Genomic DNA, 17758 nt, shown 5'->3' on the forward strand with positions numbered 1-17758 from the left:
CCAGTCTATTCGTAATGCCATTTCTTCTCTCTCAAATGGCTTGGCTGGGTGGATGGGAGCGAGACAGTTCGCTGTCAACTCTCTCCTCCTTAAGCTTATCTCTTAACTGTCCAGTGTTCATCAGCCCTGGTGCATTAATGACTCAGGCAACATGTATTTATTATTTATTTAGGGTGAGAAGGGAGTTACATCTGATAGAGGTGAATAGATGGTAAGGTATTTAGGTCTTACTGTATTTGTGCGAAGCCCTGCACATAATCTGTTGAGCTACACAAGTAGCAACAGGAGATCTAATCCTCTCTACGGGCAAACTGTTGACTTGGGCTCCTCCAGGTTTAACTACGTTGAGGAGAAACAAAACATTGTAGCTTGAAGGACTAACTGCTCCGTTAAGTGTAACATTTTAAGCAAGAGAAATGTTCGCACACAATGGAAAGAGACCTAATGTTGCTCCATGCACAAATCAGAGAAATTGTTCTCCAGCTTTAGTGACAGCAGAGACAAAAGGCTCTGTCTCCCACATTGCGGCAGCAACATCTGGGTGGCTGCCTTCAGATTTCTCCCCCTTCTCGAGGCCTCTCTGTGTTGAAATAGCAGGAGAAAAAGCATTGTTTCACATACCTCAGGTAGCACCAAAATCGGCCAAGGCCTGAAAGCGGGCTGTGAGAGGGTGGTGGATGCAAGTTTGGACATGACAGTGCAAAAGTGGGGATAGAGTTTGCGTGCATCGTGGGGAGATTTGCCGTCAGAATAAGAGATCTCATGGGGCTTGGAGTGGCTGATCAGAGAATTGTTTTGTAACTTGTCTGGTTTCCCTTCTTGCCTCAGGGGCGTTTTATAAAATGAAGCCAACATTTCATAAAAGAAAGGGTCCAGAAGATCAAAACAAATTGCTGTGTAGCACAGTCCCCCAAGTTACCAAGTACCAACCAAACGCAAAGGCCATAGTCTCAGCCTCCCTAAATCCGCTCAAATCCTTCCTTGCCCTGTGGCAGCTCTGTGTTCACCCTGCCTTGCACAGCTCCCATAACCCCAGCAGCAAGGGCCCTTTTCAGGACGCTTCTCCCACAGAAGTACAAACCAATGATGAGGAAATGACACTGATGTTGAATCTTCTTCCTCCCTGCCCTCAGCACCCTTATAGCCTCCTCCTGCTTGCTCCCCAGCCCCGACTTTAATAGCCAGTGGGAATCATTGACAACTGGGCAGTGCACAAAAGCCACCCTCCACAAGATGCCAGGCTCCAGACCCAAGAGATCCTCAGCTTACAACTCAATAATCTTTGAGGAAAACTGATAACTCTCAGAACTGTCAGCAGAAATCAAAAATGAGCTGACTAATTTCAAATGTGCCTCAGTCTCCACCTCAGAAACCTCAGTTAAATTCTTAAAAAACAAGCCGGGAAACACAAGCAAAACCAAAACAAGAAATCGGAATGGAAAAAGACCATCTTCGTACACTTTCATCACAAATTTAGTTTCTAGCCTGGCTTCCTTTGCTGTAGGAATAGGGCAGCTCTTGGGAAACGGTCAGTTCTGTGAACCTTTGTACCTCTGCTTTGTCATTACTGCATCTGGTCAGAGAGGGTGATGGTGCAGGAGATGCGTTGACCATTTCTCCTTTACTGAGTCACCTTAACTAACAGAAAGGTCAGCCAGGAGGTCATCCCCTACAGCCCAGAGCCGAGAGATGGGCCCAGTTACTAAACATACGCTTTTTCCAGCAGCACATTAGATATCCTGTAAGTATAGAACATAGTGAAATTTCTTCTTGTTATGAAAATATTTTCACTTTCAGCAGTTTGTCTACATGACTCATGGTCAAGTGTTCTGGGCTTAGGCCATAACCATGTATGCAGTATTACAAGTGATACTGAAATATATATGCATTTTTTAATGTGACTGTATGCGAGAAAGCAAGGAATCAATGGAAGTTTAATAACTCAGTTATACCATTCTGTCTTTTTTAACCCAGGGATCTTCAAACCCTTTACAAACCCTGATTTCTTGCCTGTAACAGGTTTTGGATCAGGCCCCTCCAAATACAGAAGCCAGTTGTCTTTTACCCAGCTCCTTCTTTGCACTGTAGGCGTAAATTACATTTTACTTTCTCTAAGTGGGGAGCTGCAAACAACTGTGGTGCTTCTGGGGTAGGCGGGGAAAAGAAGTATGGCTAATTCTAAATAAGAGTTACTTGTCAGATCAACCTTGATAGCAGAGATAATGAGGGTGATCACATGGGAACATAGATTCAGGGTTTAGTTTAATCATCGTTCCGTATCAGCTGCACTGATCCAGTTCTGCGTGACTAAGTCAAATAAATGTTAGGTGACTGAAATTATCTCTAGCCTTCTTACTTTTCATCCCCCTCTCCAGTACCCACAGCATTTGTTTCAGTGACTGTAAAATGGGTAAATCTATAAAGGACATCTGTAAGTGCTGATCAGTGAACAGGGGGCAGAGTTTTCATGAAGAGGTATCTGAAGTTAAGCTATGAAAGAGATTTCCAAGGAAAAAAATAGTAGTAAGGTCATAAAAATCACATGTGTCTTTGAAAATCTCTATCAAGGCCACACCCAGGTGCCTAAATTGGCTTCCATTAACTTCAGAGGGATTCTCTGAGTGCTGAAGCATGTGATTTCAATTCTACTCCCAACTCCGGGAGGGGGGGGGGGAAGACCATCAATACTGAAAAAAAGTACTCATTGAAACACTACAAAAGCCTTGTAACCAGTCATGTGACATTAAAATTAAAAAAAAAAAAAAAAAAATCCCCAAACCTTGTATCAAAACCAATAAGAAGCCTTATGTGGGCAGCCTTGAGCTTTGGTTTAAAGTCTTTACAGAGATCCACATTCTGCTGGTTAGCTCATACTGAAAGAAAGAATAAATAGTGTCAGATCTCCACGCGTTACAATAAAGCAGCATTTGAGGTTTCCTTAATTTGTTCAATATCTCAGGTAATTTTATAATTAATTGCATTTTCTCCACAGCTCCAGTTTCTTTTGCACTGTTCCTAGCTCTCACAACTTGACTGCAAGCCTCACACAGGTGATGTTTCTTAAGGCCCGTAGCTCCGGGAAACATAATTTCATCAGAACCCCACCCTTCACTTCATTTCATTTCTTCTGTGGGCCAAGGCAAGGTAGGAAACATGAACCCTTTGAGATGCAAGAAAAGCAGAGAAAAGGAAACAACATTATTCTTTTAATTTAATTGCTACAATTTTAATCCTATTTGATGCTATGCTGGGGTCTTGGCTCTGGAGCTTTGAATGTTTGATTTGGTAATTCTGCCTTTACTCTCCGTATCAAGCACTACAGTGTGTGCTTAAACTGAATTTGATTTGGGTTTCGTTTTAATTTAGGGCAGTCTGCCCAGATTGCTTTCCCCTCTCCCGACAGACTTGGCAATGCTTTCACGGGGCTCTGAGAGCACTTCAGCCTCGCTAGCAAAGAGCCCTCACACAAAGCACTTTATTTCCCCCCAGAACAAATAAACAAGGAGTAAACATCCCTCCTCTCCTGTGCACAGAGCAGGAGCGGTTCTTTCCCCTCCTGTGCCATTCCTACAGCCTAAGTAGCACTTGAGCGTTATGAAAATTTTAGGAAAAAGCAAAACTGCATTTCTGCAGTGGTAAGCACCAGAAAGAAGACTAGGGGAAAGAAGCAAACCCAGGGTTTTTGTATATGTACATGCACAGCTCGTGGACTCTCTCCAGTTCAGCTGTGTTTGAGGATCCCCAGATTAGTGTGACTGTGCTCTCTTCAAAATGTAGCAAAATCCTCAGCAGAAAAGAGGAGCAGGCAGACTGCGGTGGCTTGATTTTTCCTTTTTTACACTTTCTTTTTTTTAATCCTGAAGAATGCACTTTCTTGGGTTACACATTAAACTGTCAGGAGGCAAAATCAACACTTGGGATTCTACATGGAGCCTGAAAAGTTGCTCCACAGAGCATGGCCATACAGAGCTTCTCCCATAAATCCTCAAGTTGCTTTTCTTATCTAAGCAAGCTATGTATAAATATTAACATATTATTCGTGGGCAAATAATTCCTTGCCACTCCTTACTGCTGCTTTAGAGAGGATTCAGATGAGCAGGACAGTCCCTGTGCGAGGCCTCAACTGCATTTCAGGTTAAAAGAATGAAGACAAAAAAAGAGGGTGATGGCACTTCTTAATTAAGTAAACCTCAAAAATGAAAAAGTAAGAAGCCTTTAACTGTTGGTGTTAATGTAGAGCAGCCACCACAGACAAAATACTGGCTAAACTCTATAGTAATTGGAATTAGTGAACTCCCACTTGACTTCAGTGAGGCAGGGCTGAGCTCCGAAGCTTTTGCTCTCCGGTGTGCACGGCTGGGTGTTACCGGCAGCTTCCAGCTCTGCCTGGGTTCAGCACAACAGCTACAGCAAGCAGGCGGGGTCTGAGCCGCGCGGTTTGCATCGGGATCTCCCTGTAGCGCTGGGGGTCAGCTCCAGCGCGTTGGCCGGGGTGGTTTCTGCTACCCGAGGCTGCAGCGCGATGGTGGGATTTCTCCCCACAGAATGGTTGAATTCTTCTGTTAAAATCTTCCTTGAGAAGCTCCCTGGTGCACAACAAGGGAAGTGTATTCCTCCAGAAGCGTATTCTTCCCGTAGAGGGTTTGACATGCCAGCAGTTGTGGACAAGAGGCCATTGCAAGTGGAACATGTGAAAACAGGGGCCTATTCATAAAAATAATATATTTACTTGTTAAAGGCCTTTGCTCAGGATCTTTTTTAAAGTTCAGCTGGATATAAAATGCCCACTTCAAAAGCCAAAATGAAGACTTTACCAGATGTGCCCTGGCGAAGAAAAGGGTGTAGACACAGCAAGGAATTCAGGAGGGACAGACAGTCGTATATGGACATAGGAAAAGAATCGCAAATAAAATGCTTGTGGCTGGGAGCTGGAGTTTTTATGTTACCTGTAACAGCCTCTGTGCTTGGGGCTTTGGGGCCTGGCTGATTCCTTTCTTTTTTCTGGATGCAGCTTTTTTACTGGTGCTTTTTGTACCACCAGAGACTATCTGTGTAATTTCATGTGGACCCTGGTCACTCTAGCAACCAGAGGAGAGAAATGTCTTCTACGGAGAAGCTTCCTATAACTAGAGAATGTCAACCTTATCTGAACCATGTGGCATATTTCAAAAAATATGCAATTTCGGGTAGCAAGACTTGGTGTGTTTGTGAGTGTGTGTATGCAGTCGCACCAAGGAACAGCCTGACAGCAGCAGCTCGTATGCAAAGTCTCAGCAGCGCTGAGTGTTCGCAGGTGCTGCCGCGTCGCAGAGCCGGGTGTTGAAAATTCTCCACTCCGTGATGTCAGGATATCTGCGTGGCCCCATGGAGGTCTGTACTAGTAGACAGATTTATCTCCAAGTTAACTGAAATCATATTAATTTGGGGCTGTTAACACATTTGTAAAGATTAGATCAGGCCTTCTCCAAGCGATTGCGGTTCAAGCAAGGGCTAAGCCTCAGGAGGCTTTTGTGTCCCTGCATGCACCTCCCCTGTCCTCTGAGAGCTGTGCAGGGGAGATGCTGTGGTGGCCCCAGCGAGGTGCTTTGTTGTCTCTCATGCAATAACTAAAAAAAAAATCAGATCAAAGAACTATCCTCTGTACTATGGACTGCCATCTCCTGTCATTTACTGAGCACCATGTTAAAGAGTTATCATAGAAGGTGTATTAAGATTTCAAAGCCAAGCCTTCAGCAACCAGGGAAAACCAGAACTAGGATTGCCATTTTCAAAACTCTGCTAGATGTGTGTGTTTTGGGAGGTCCTTAAGGACCCCGACCACCAGGACGTCCCGCTTTACTGAAGCGGAGCTCTCGGCAGCTTCCCGTGCAGCTGCGTGTGCCCTGCTGCAGACCTGACCCCGGGGGAGCAGCCAGACCTCCCGAGAGCGAGGCGCACACAGTAAACACTCTCCATTTTGGCAGAAGTTACCTTGATTCACGCTGGAGCAGTGACAAAGAGGGGAAAACTCCAGCTTCCCAGGACAGCACTCACCTGCCCTAACCACAACACTGCCCTTTCTCTTCCTTTATGGTCACCAAGTAGTGTCCAGTTTGTAAAATACGTAACGAGGGAATCTTACAGGCAATATATTTTCATTGGACAACTTCATTTTTAGACCAGCTCTGTTCTGTGTCTCAGATGGGACCTGGGGTTCTAGTGGAGGCCACTCGTACGTGTAAGTCAGAAGCAGAGAGGTCTTGGTAGGAATGGCCTGTCCTTGGCTCTCTGGGCTGATCAACTCCAGCATGGGAGTGACTACCCAAATAATTGCCAAAAATTGGGAGAGTATATGAGAAGAAGGATCACTCTGGACATGCTGCTGCCTTGTATTTTTTCCTTAGGCAAGAGGTACTGCCACGGTCACAGACAGCATTCTGGCTTAACTGGACCTTTGGTCAGGGGTGGTTGTGTGATTTTTACACCACTGAGCCTCTTGGCACATCCAGATGAATTAGCTTGTGTGTATGAAGTATTACGAATTTTCAACCAAGCAATCTTTTATTGTTATGCGTATATGTTTTCTCATGTGTAGAAAAGAATAATTGCTGTACACTGAAAGGATTTGTCTGAGCTGAGTGTTCCACAGCATTGAAGTTAACTCTGAAGACGTTAACTTAGAATGACCTTGCTTTTTTTCAGGACTCACCCCAAAAGTTATTTTTCTGTAGGTTTGTTCTGGGTGATCAAGATAGATTTGCTTGCATATAGATGCTGTTCTACATATATATATATATATATATTACTTTAACCAAGGAAAGCTCCCACACTTTCCCTTGTTTATGCATATTATATGTGACATAGATTCAAAGTTGTCATAGGCCTTATTTACAAGTGAACATATGAATATAACCCAATTTAAAACTATCTCTTCATTTTCCCTTCTGGCTGTCTCGCCCTTCAGTTGTGCTGCTGCCTACGCAGTGTGGAGCCAATGGAGCCGGGGAGGTCACAGCCCGCTTAGCTGCTCTAGTCTGAACTTCACAGGTTGTCCGCCTGCTTCTCAGCTCTCGTGGTCAGCGCCATTGCAACGTTCCCTTCCACACACAGGTAATGCCCACATCGGAAATTGTACTTCATATTTCAGGCCGTGGGTGAGAGAGAGATGGCGCAGTATGTTAGAGGCTGGTTCTCAACCACTCCCTGATTTTCAAACTAGCCACAAGTGCACGTTTAGGCAGCCTGGGAGCTGCCTGAGCAGGCACCAGGCTCCCCGAAGCACCGTCTGTCGGCTGAAAGCAGCCCGTGCTCCGGCCACGCTCCCTCCAGCCTGCCTGCTCCAGCACGCCCTGCGCGAGGGGTGTCGGGGAGAGCTGCCGGGACCGGCTTCCTGGCTGCCCCAAAATCCCTCGCTCCCGTCTCGCTACTTGCAGGTTATCAAGAGAACACAGAGGAGCACAGGAGCTGTTCTTCAGTCTCTGAAGCTGTTAAAAATATGTCTTATGAAGGTACGCAGGAGCGTGTATGAGCTGCAGAGGACACCTTCTTGTTTCTCATATTGTTTTTCATATTGTTCCTGAACCAAGGCCCAATTCTTCTCTCTGTGAAAGTAAAGTTTAAATTCTGTTCCTATTCATTGACTGATCCTATTAATAAACTAGGTAAACAGAGATTATTTTTTAAGTAAGTGTTAAGGTGATGGTGTATTACTAAAAGGTGAAGAAATGCAAGATAGCCGTAAAGGGTTTTTTCTGCAAGTACATGAACCCAATAGATGGTGTTCTCACATAATTGCAGACTATAGATATCTTTATTTTTCAGTAAGAGCATACTGCAATAAGGGAAGTCCCTGAACCTGTACCATATCACATTCAAGCAAAGATAATGATTTTTTGAAAGCAAAGAAAAAATTATATCACAAATAAATGCCTAGAGATGGCTTCCAAGACATCAGACATTTCGTAAACCAGCGAACGGATCCAGACCATGCAAAATTGGGACGATCCTCTCTTTTCCTGTCTGTTGATTTTTCCACGATAAGAGTGTCCAAAACTCTCCGAAATAAAGGATTACTGTCTAGGGGTTCACAAAGTCGTATTTTCATAGAACAGTTCGTTCTGACAGGTAACCCCAGCAGGCACAGAAGCTGTTCCATAAAACGCAGTGTCCCTTGTCTTAAAAATTTATTCTACATCCCAAACTCAAAGGTTTATTTGTTCTCAGTGGTGTTCACAGGTGTTCACAGCGCTGCTGTGGCCCAGAGTTTAGATCAGTGATTTAGCTGCCTACGCCTCATTTGTGAGACTGTAAGCAAGTGAGACCCGGTTCAGTTTAGCATTTAGCAAATTCTATTCACCCTTTTGCCACTAAATCACTGTACAAGTGTGAGCAAACCACTCGGCTCTTCCTCTCCTTCCCCTTATTCAAATTTACCCGGTCGATCACTTGCGATATGACTGTAACGGAGTGAAGATTAGCCCGTGAATATGTACAGAAAATTCTGGAAGCCCTGCTGAACTGAGGTGACAGCCTGAATTCCAGGTGTAGAGAGGAGATTTCAGTATTATTGCAAACTTTCTGTGTGAACAAAGTATGGAACGGATCCCATGATTTTCTAGCCAGAACAGCTAGGAGGAAACCGATCCGGTCCCCAGCAGAGATCCGCACTGAGATCACCGGGACGTAGTACTGACTTGCCAGGTCTGAGACAGGTCCTTCATGCTCAGTCGTCTTCTTGGTTGCTTTTGGTTGCAAAATGTGCTGGGCCAAGAATTAGGAAAATAGGAGATTACTTTAAATTTCACCACATTTCAAATCATGATAAGTACACATTTCTACATTAAAAATGTGTTTAACTTCACCATCTGTGTTTCACTTGGTTCACGTATTCAGGTTATTCTCTAAAACTCTGAAAAAAATGGTTTTAAGTTAAAGTTCAGATTCTTAACTAATCACCAGCTATCAGGAGCTAGGCCCTTGCACACACAAATATGCAGCAAGTCAATGGCACTAGCAACAGTCAGTAATTTGGGCATCCTGCTTTTAGAGCAATTAGTGCCAACATTTTTTTTGCATTGTTTTAGAAGTATTGAGGAACCGTTTCTTCAGATGATGTTGGGATCATCTATGGGGGTTCCACATCTCTCCACTTCAGGCATCTCAACCGAGGCAGCCAGAAACTGGGTCAGGGCAATGTTCCAAAATTTTAGTGGTGAGCCTCCAAAATTCAAGACACTCAGGGAATGCATGTTGGGGAATAATACGAGAATGCTGGAGGAAAACAGAAAAAAAGAGAAGAGAGTATTTCATTTGTACTCAATATTGATATTTCAAAATTTGGGACTGTCAATGTGGACTAAAACACAGTTTGTTTTTAAACCCCTGTGAGAGCCAAGCCGGTTGCCTCTGAGCCTCAGATGCCATCTGAATCCGTGGGTTCCTAACTTGCCACAAGGCAATCTGTATGGCTGGCTGCTCCAAATCCACAGGCGCGGGAAGATTTTGGACGCCGGCTTTCGAGGAGTCTCCCCACCGGGTTGCACTGGAACCTGGAACATGAGAATGTGGGTTGGCAGGAAACTGCGCGTCTGCCGAGCAGCCCTGGAGGCGTCCCAAATTTGGGCTCGCCACCATCCCGTCTGATAGGATGGAGAAAACTGGGAAGCATACCTCAGCTCGAAAGCTCAGAATTTGGGAGCCGGCTCCCCCAAAACCTTTACCCCTTGGTGCCTGGGCAGATGTTGCGAGGAGCGGTGAAGCAGCTGGAGCTCAGCAAGGCGAACCAGCCTCGGCGGAGGCACCTGGGGACTCTGCAGGTGGTCCCCAGGCTCCTTGCCGGGCTGCTGGGCACCATTTCGGGGTGATTTATCAGAGAACTGGAGCCCTGAGGAGCCGTAGTTTGCATTTACGCAGTTTTTAGGGCCTGGGCTGGCTTTTGGCATGGAGGGGGTGATGCGAGAGGCCGGGGAGTGTGACAGCCCAGTCTGCCCAGTGACGGAAAGTGAGAAACTGGAAATTCACCTGGATGCCGCCCCGAGTCAGCCAAACATGAAGCATCTCTACAAAACACCTAGATCTGAACAAACTGCCCGTCCTCTGACAAAAATATTCCGTCTGAGAATTTCTGCCCAGGTCTGGCGGTAAACATCTCCAGGGTGTCATTCGTGCCTGATACAGGGTAAAAAAAAAAAAAAAATATATTCGTGTACCTGGTGCTGGGGGTGGAAAGATGAGGGAATGGAACGGTAAATTAAAGGGGTTGAAAACAAAAACTGCTGATTGTCTGAGCGTGACTGACCGGGTTGTGCTCAGCTGTCTCTGGGTGGAAACGCGCCTTCCCACAGAGGAAAGAGCCGCGGAGGGGGCCGCGTCCACCCCGCGCTGCCCGAGGGGTCCCTTCCCCTCGCCCAGCGGGACTCCGCCGCTTGTGCTCGGTTCGGCTGCCGTCCCCCTCCTTAACTCGCTTCGGGGCTTCTATGGCCGCGCTGAGCCCGCGGCCCTGAGGGGGACGGAGCCGCCGCCTCGGCGGGTCCCCGCGCTGAGGGGAAGGCCGGGGGCGGGGGGGGGGGGGAGGACGCTCCTTTCCCGCCGCGGCGGCCCTGAGGGGAGCTTCCCGAGGGAGGTCGCGGCGGGAAGGCAGCGACGCCGCTGAGGGGGCTCCGGGAGGGAGGGAGGGGGAGCCCCGTCCCGGCGGGGAGCGGGGGGCCTGTGCCGGGAGCGCGGCGGCTGCCCCGGGGGGGACGGGGGGAAGCGGAGTTCCCGGCGGGCCGGCCGCCTCCCCGCCCTCTCTCCCTCCCTCCCTCGGCGGCGTGAGTGAGCGCGTTTGGGAGGGAAGGAGGGGGTGGAAGCCGGGCCGGGGCGGCCAGCAGGCAATTTGCATGAGAGACAGACTGGGAATGAGCTGGAGTGGGCGCCTCTCCGCGCAGGCAGAGCGGGGCGGGAGGGGGAGGAGGGAGCTGCCGCTGCCGGCGAGAGGCGGCGAACTCCGGGCGAAGTTTGGTGCCGCGGGCTCGAGGCGCTGAGGCGGCGGCGGAGGAGGGGAGAGGCGCCGGGCCGGGCCAGGCCACCGCCGCCCGGGGCCGGGCTTTGTGCTGCCCCGCGGCGCGGCGGGGCCTGCGCGGAGCGGGGAGAGCGGCGAGGCCCCGGGCCGGGCGAGCCAGCATGTCCTCCATCCTGCCGTTCACCCCTCCCATCGTCAAGCGGCTGCTGGGCTGGAAGAAAGGGGAGCAGAACGGGCAGGAGGAGAAATGGTGCGAGAAGGCGGTGAAGAGCCTGGTGAAGAAGCTGAAGAAGACGGGGCAGCTGGACGAGCTGGAGAAGGCGATCACCACGCAGAACATCAACACCAAGTGCATCACCATCCCCAGGTGAGCGGGGGGAAATCGGGGGGCGGCCCGGAGGCCTCGGGGAGCAGCGTTCTGCCGAGGGGCTCGGCGGGCTCGGGGGGGGTGAGGAGAGGGCTCTGCAGCCCCGCCGGTGCTGGTCCTCCCCTGCGTGCTCTGCCCTGGCTCTGTGTGGAGTTTAAAAACAAAAAAAAGAGAGAAAAGCGGCAAAACCCGGCTGCAGAACGGGCTCTCTGGCTGGTGGCGAGAGAGGGAGAAAAAGTAAGAGGGGGACGTAGGGGAGAGAATTCGTCTCCAGCCGAGATGGAAGGGAAAAAGAAACGCCAACCCCCAAACTTGGGAGCTTTGGAGGGCAGATATGGTGGAGGTCAGAAGTTTCAGCGTGTCCTCCAGCGCTGTTACATTCAGGTTTTCCTCTGGTGAATGTATCGGGGAGAATGGTTTTGTTTGGGTTGCTTGGCTCCTTCCATGTTGGCTGGACAGAAATGACTCTGACGAGGTGGGTCAGAGCCCTGCTGTGCGTACGCTTTCAAATTACTTTTAAAATCGGGAGGGCGAATGGCACAGCTGAAGGGGATTGTTTGGAGCCCAAAAAAAGCGTGCGAGTATGAACAGAACCAACTTCTTTTTCCATTTTTTGAGTTAACGTTATTTTTAGCCTCTCCACAAGACCATTATAAATCCTAGAGGACGCATGGATAAGTATCCCATCTAAGAAAAAAAATCTCCAAGTAACTTTCAGATAGCTGGCCAGGAGCAGAGTTTTATTGCTGAAGATTTGTGGATTTCTGTGAGCTCGGCCAGATGACTGCCGATTCTGTTACTGATTGTTTGAGGGTTGCTTGGGGTTTTTTTTAAACAAAGGCCAAAGTTCATCCCAAATATTTGAACGCTGCATAATTGTATGCTTCTGCGTGAGAAGATATCTCTGTGTGTGTGTATTCATGCTTCTCTCTCGCGCAAACAAATGTATGCTTTCTTGGTTGTCAGAATGATTTAATATGCAGTAGCTAATACAAAGCAGCATCTGTTGCATGAAAAAGTGAAGCAAGTAGCTTAGAAATGTGGCTATTTGGAACTCCTAAAATTTTCTTCCAGCAACTGTAGTGGGGTTTTTTTAAAGGAAAAATAAAGTCTCCTTATCTTTTTGGTGCTGAATGACCGTGGCCAAGATTTTGTCCAGTAATGCAAGTAGACGTCTCAGCCTTTGTTAGAGTCACTCTGGCTTTGCCTAGCTGAAGCAGATATCAAAACCTGTAGAGCTGCCACCTGATACAAATGCCTTAAAACCTGTATTTTTAAATTCTTGGTAAGCAGTGTGCTTTACATGCAGATAATGCCCTATTTAAACCACTTCCCTGAAATACTTACCATTTGAAAAGGAGAAAATGACTTGAGCGGCCCTGCTGATGTGACCTGGGTATTGTGTCTAGCTGATGCTGACCTGTTAGGGAGCAGAGCCTGAAGCCTGTTACTTCTTTTGCTGGTAACAAGGTGGTTTAGATAAGGGGGGAAGGTTTTGATATTTTGTGACTCAAAGGAAGCAAAGAGATGGGTGGAGTAGAGTGCTTTAATTTGGAAAAATAATTTTAAAGCTTGAAAATGAGTAGCAAAGCAAGCAGATGTCACAAGTCATAAATATCACCTCCAGAGATTGTCCTGGCTCTTCCTACTGCGCGGAAGTGAATGCCTGTTTCTCCTAGACCTTGCTCTGTTAAAGGAAATCTGCACAGAAATTAAAATATTTCATGTTCACTTATGACACAGAGCCTAGATCCTGCAGATCTTAAACCTTGGTATGGGGGAAGTGTCAGCATATTTTGATGGCACCTCCTTATGCCTTGGCACTAGTTTTTAAACACACCACCTCATGTGTACTTTTATTTTTGTTGAGGATGTGCGTTACAGAGAGCCAAATGAGCGTGGTCAGGTTGGTCTGTGCTGGACCCTCTGCAGCAGCGTGCTGAGAGGTCAGTGTGTATCAGAGATTGCAGAATGGTGTGGATGTGTGAAACAGCTTGTCTGGAAGGCAGTGGCAGAGCTGGAACTGTAACCAGGCCTTGTGACGTTAAGAGTGGTATCTTCTCCTCTGGACTGTGCTGTTTGTCCTAGTGTATCTGTAAATCTGATTATCGTGTCATTTGAAATTAGCATTTGCAAGACGATTTTAGTATGGTTTTAGTTTGATTCTTATGGGTTTTTTTAAAATAATTCTACATATTTCATTTTACTATTTAGTCAAATAAGTATGGGGGGGGGGAACCATCGTTAAGGATTAGGTCATGTTGTGCATTGTCTGTAATGCATCAGTAGACTGAATTACAGTGGAGCTATGCCAGTGATGACTCTGGCCCAGCAGGAGTAGGATAAGTCCAAAATTAGCTATTGTATCCATGAGACGAAGCAAGTTTCAGATGTAAAAGTGCTTGAGCTTTGCAGAAACGTTGCTCACGGGAATAAGGGCTACACAGCAAATTCCTGTAGTGATCAGGTGGGATTGCTTTAAGAAAGAACAAAAAAACCATTAATTTTTGTTGTAGGGCTAAGGAATTAGAATACCAAATTTATTCCTGCTGTCATTTTTATCTACTTGGAATTGGAAATATACATACTGCATTCTGTCTCCTGACAGATTATTAAACGATGAATAGTTTATTTGCTTTTGTATGTTTGTTCAGCATGTGTTACTTTTCCTAGTGCTCCATTTGTAAGATGATGTGACAGACACCTCGGGCTCCAGGTTTTTGTGTTGGAAGGACCTGTGGCAGACAGCAACAGGCTGGAGAGACCTTCAGGTATTTCAGTGTAACACTCCGATGTTGGCAGGATTTTTCCTTCTTGTTTTTTTTTCTGCTGGAGCAAGAAGTAATTTCCAGCTGAAAAACCTACCAGCCTCAAACCATCTGATTGTTTCTTGTGCCACAGCTACTGGTGCTCGACAGAGTGGCTTGTTCAGAGGACCTTCCTCCCTCCCTCCCTCCTTTCCTCCTCGGGCGTGCTGCTGCCAAAGCCTGTCCTTCGGAAGGGAGCTGCTTTTAAACCTCTACGCACTCAGCTTTGGTGTCAGGAGCTGACCTAGTGAGTTGCAGCCAGCTGGGTCTGCATGGCAGTAAGACATTTTTTCATTCTGTGTTGGGTGATAAAGTTGAAAACACACATTCTTTTGCCCATTAAAATACATCCTTTGTAGTACTTGCGTTGATCTTGAAAGCCTAGCTTTCAGGATGGGCATTTTTGAGCTGCGGCCTCTCGGCTTTGCTCTGTGAGCAAGCTTAGGTCAGCTCCAGCTGCAGTCAGCTTTTTTGAGTTTTTGATGGCTGTATTTACTTCTGAGACTAAAGAGTACGGTAAGTGTTAATCTGAGGGCAGCAAAGTCTACAGCTGACTTTATACCTGCAGAACCCTATGGACTTCATCGTTGGGAGAAGAGCAACAAGTTTCTAACTCTATTCCTGGTCTCCAGAGAGGCTGTGCTGTGCACCTGACAAACTGTCAGCATTTTGCCCTAGAAATACAGTGTGTTTGGCTGAACTGCGATGAGTGTTTAACTTTTTACCTATGCAGGTGTCTGAACTGCAGAAACCAGGGTCATGTGATGAGCACTTAGTAATTTCTAAAAGCTGTGCAGTATATATAGTCTTGCTGATAGCAGACAAGATAGTAAATGCTGTATTTCTAGAGCTTCAGTGGTACTACAAATATTAAGACATAAATCTCATGACATTTTGTGATACATTTTCATATGCATATTTTTCTTTTGAACTTATTACTGTTGGGGTTTTTTTTCTATCAGTAGTGGTTTTAGGGGAGCCAGGATTCTTGTATGTAAGGAACACCTTCTTTTAAGTGGTGTTTTTTTAATTTAGAAACTAGTTTTGAAGAGAGGCGGGTGTTGTTTCTTGTGGAACTCATCTGATAAGGGCAGAATGTACCAACTAAAATGGAAACATGGCACGTTTGCTTTGTAAAAGCAGCTCAATAAGGTGTTCCTTAAACGATTTACATTTTGGTGGGGAAGACCACGGACAATACTCAAGTGATTTTAGGAACTTCTTGGGCGTGAGCATACCTTCTGTTGTGTTGGTAGTTGACCGCACAATGTTTACAAGAATCGACCGTGTTCTTAGGATTGGCTTGATACCAGGAAAATATGAAAACTGTAAATACAGTAAGTGACTGTGAAATATCTTCTGCTTTGGAGACTGGTGCCCGTCTGGTTTCAGGAATAAGCAAAGGACCAGTCAGAGTTTTGTGTGTCCACGTGCAAATTTGTTGTTGTGTTTGTGGTTTTTTTTTTTTAATGCTTTTAAACTACCTTGTTTTCAATTTGGCCTGTCCCTGTATGTGAGGAGCTTTAATATTGCATAGACTTGTTTAAGAGTGTCTGCACTTTAGATTATCATTAACGGTGGTCCACTGAAGACAGTAACAGTACAGTCCCTGTGAGCAAACACAGTCGAGCTGCCATTGTACCTGTTAGCTCCCTGTTGCCGGTAATTTTACTGCTACAAAACTGCGTGTGCTAACCTATGTACTGACCTGGCTTTATGGGCAGGTTTTTACAGCCCTGTCCTAACCTTTGTGCTGCTAGCAGTACCCACGTGAGCTAGCTTAGCTGTGGCAGTGATAGCTGCAGGGCAGACACCGCTTTGCAAGTTTTGTGGCGTTAGTGTGGCTGCAGATCAGGTCTAAAGGTGAAAATACAGTATGTAAGTGGACACGGGCCTTTAGTCAGGTGTACTTTCTGTCTGCAGTCCCACTGGTCCATCAGTACCTTCCTCCTCTTCCTCCTTGTCATCTCCCCACAGGGCAAACCCCACTCTCCGGGCACAGAGGTTCCCCCTCCCCGCAGCCCCTCCAGCCTCTTCTCCCAACTCTGGCGTTGGAGTTACTCCGTCTTGTATTCGTGTGGATAATTGTGTGTGTAGTTGGCTTCTAGTCCACCCTATGCCATCTTAAAAACCAAAACGCTACTGTTACACCAAAGCAGTGATGTTGATACAACCATTTAGGGAGCGACTACGCGTTCAGTGGTGTTGGCAGAGATGAAGGAGCTGGAGAAAGGTGGGAGGTCAGGGGAGAAAGCATTGTCCAGCGTCGCAGCCCCATCCCTCAAAGTAGCCGCTGCTGGAATAGCACGTCAGACCCAGCCCTCAGTAAGAGTCTTACATCTGTAATCTCTTTGGCAGAAGCCAATGCAATTCAAAACCTTTTGTCAATACATTTCTTTTTTCTTCCTGAGATGTGCCGCCAGCTAACATTTTGCATTAAAACCGGTGGTAAAACTCCTCTTGACTTGAAAGACAACACAGCGATGTTTATATAGAACAGTGATGGGCTAAGGGGAAAATATGTATTTTACTATTTGTTGAGATATTGTCAAATATTTATATCTCTGCCTTTTTTCTTCCCCTCTTTCTCAAGAGACTAAAATATTTAAAATAGGTCCCGAAGGGACTCATAAGATTCTCATTATATTGTGTAGTAAGTGTTGAATCTTTGTGAAATAACTTGTTTAAAATGGTTGCTTAACTTTTATAGTATTAGGAAAAGACCCTGAACATTGCAGTCATTTAAATATAATGAGAAATAAATGCAAAAAATTGATGAAATCAAGAAATACACACTGTACGGGATTATCACATCAGGGATCCAATTAAAATGAGCTCTTCTAATAAATATTGGTTTAATAATGTAAACCTGTGATTGCTATATTATTGCAACAGAAATAAAATTAACAATATTTAATGAACTGAGCAGCCATTAATTTTCACTTGTTAATTTATTAGGAGCTTCTAATGCTGTTAGATGCACAATAATGCCATTATCCTGCATGAACTACTTTATGAAATAAATAGGGCCAAATGGTGCTTGAATTAAATTGAAATCAGATTTTATTCCCAAATTATGTTTTCCTATTTTTAAATTTTTTTATTATTTTTTTTTCTAGCTTTCTTCTATTGAGTGCAATTAAATTTTCAGGGATGGGATGCAGCACTCTCTTCCAGGAAGACTTATGAATAGTCCTAATTAACTTTTGTCCTTGTCTGCCTTGATGTGCTGTGTAAAAAGCTGTTTCCAGTCCAAAGCTGATTGTGTTGATTGGCAGTGAAGAGAGCAGAGAGGAGCGAGGGGAATAAAGGCTGGGCAGAGGTTCTTGTCCAGACACTCCAGTTCTGCTAGGCTGACTCCACCAAGCTTAGCAAATGTTTGCTAATTACATTTTCTTACATGCGACTGGAGTCTGAACATAAAGACAAGGAAGTTGTTGATAATTGGGCTCTTGTGACTGGTAGCACAACTTTCTTCTTTGCAGCTGGAGAGACAATGATGTGTCAATTGTTGCACTTAATACTGCCTGTAAAGGTGTCTGGAAGCCTTTTAGACCTGATCCTCGGTTGCTCACCCATCTCTTCACCATCCCAGTCAGAACGATG

The 17758-nt window shown here is 46.0% G+C and overlaps 1 protein-coding gene across 1 annotated transcript in view; it reads left to right on the forward strand.

Annotated features, from left to right (window-relative positions):
* Positions 1 to 11039: 11039 nt before the first annotated feature.
* Positions 11040 to 17758, forward strand: part of SMAD3 (SMAD family member 3) — a 78390-nt gene continuing 71671 nt past the window's right edge. The window contains exon 1 of the mRNA XM_009945414.2: positions 11040 to 11345. Within this exon, the coding sequence (XP_009943716.2) occupies positions 11140 to 11345 (206 nt within the window). The 5' untranslated portion in view covers positions 11040 to 11139. The remainder of the gene's footprint in view (positions 11346 to 17758) is intronic.

Source organism: Opisthocomus hoazin, chromosome 10 (genome assembly GCF_030867145.1).
Source record: "Opisthocomus hoazin isolate bOpiHoa1 chromosome 10, bOpiHoa1.hap1, whole genome shotgun sequence".
In the NCBI taxonomy this organism is placed as follows: domain Eukaryota; kingdom Metazoa; phylum Chordata; class Aves; order Opisthocomiformes; family Opisthocomidae; genus Opisthocomus; species Opisthocomus hoazin.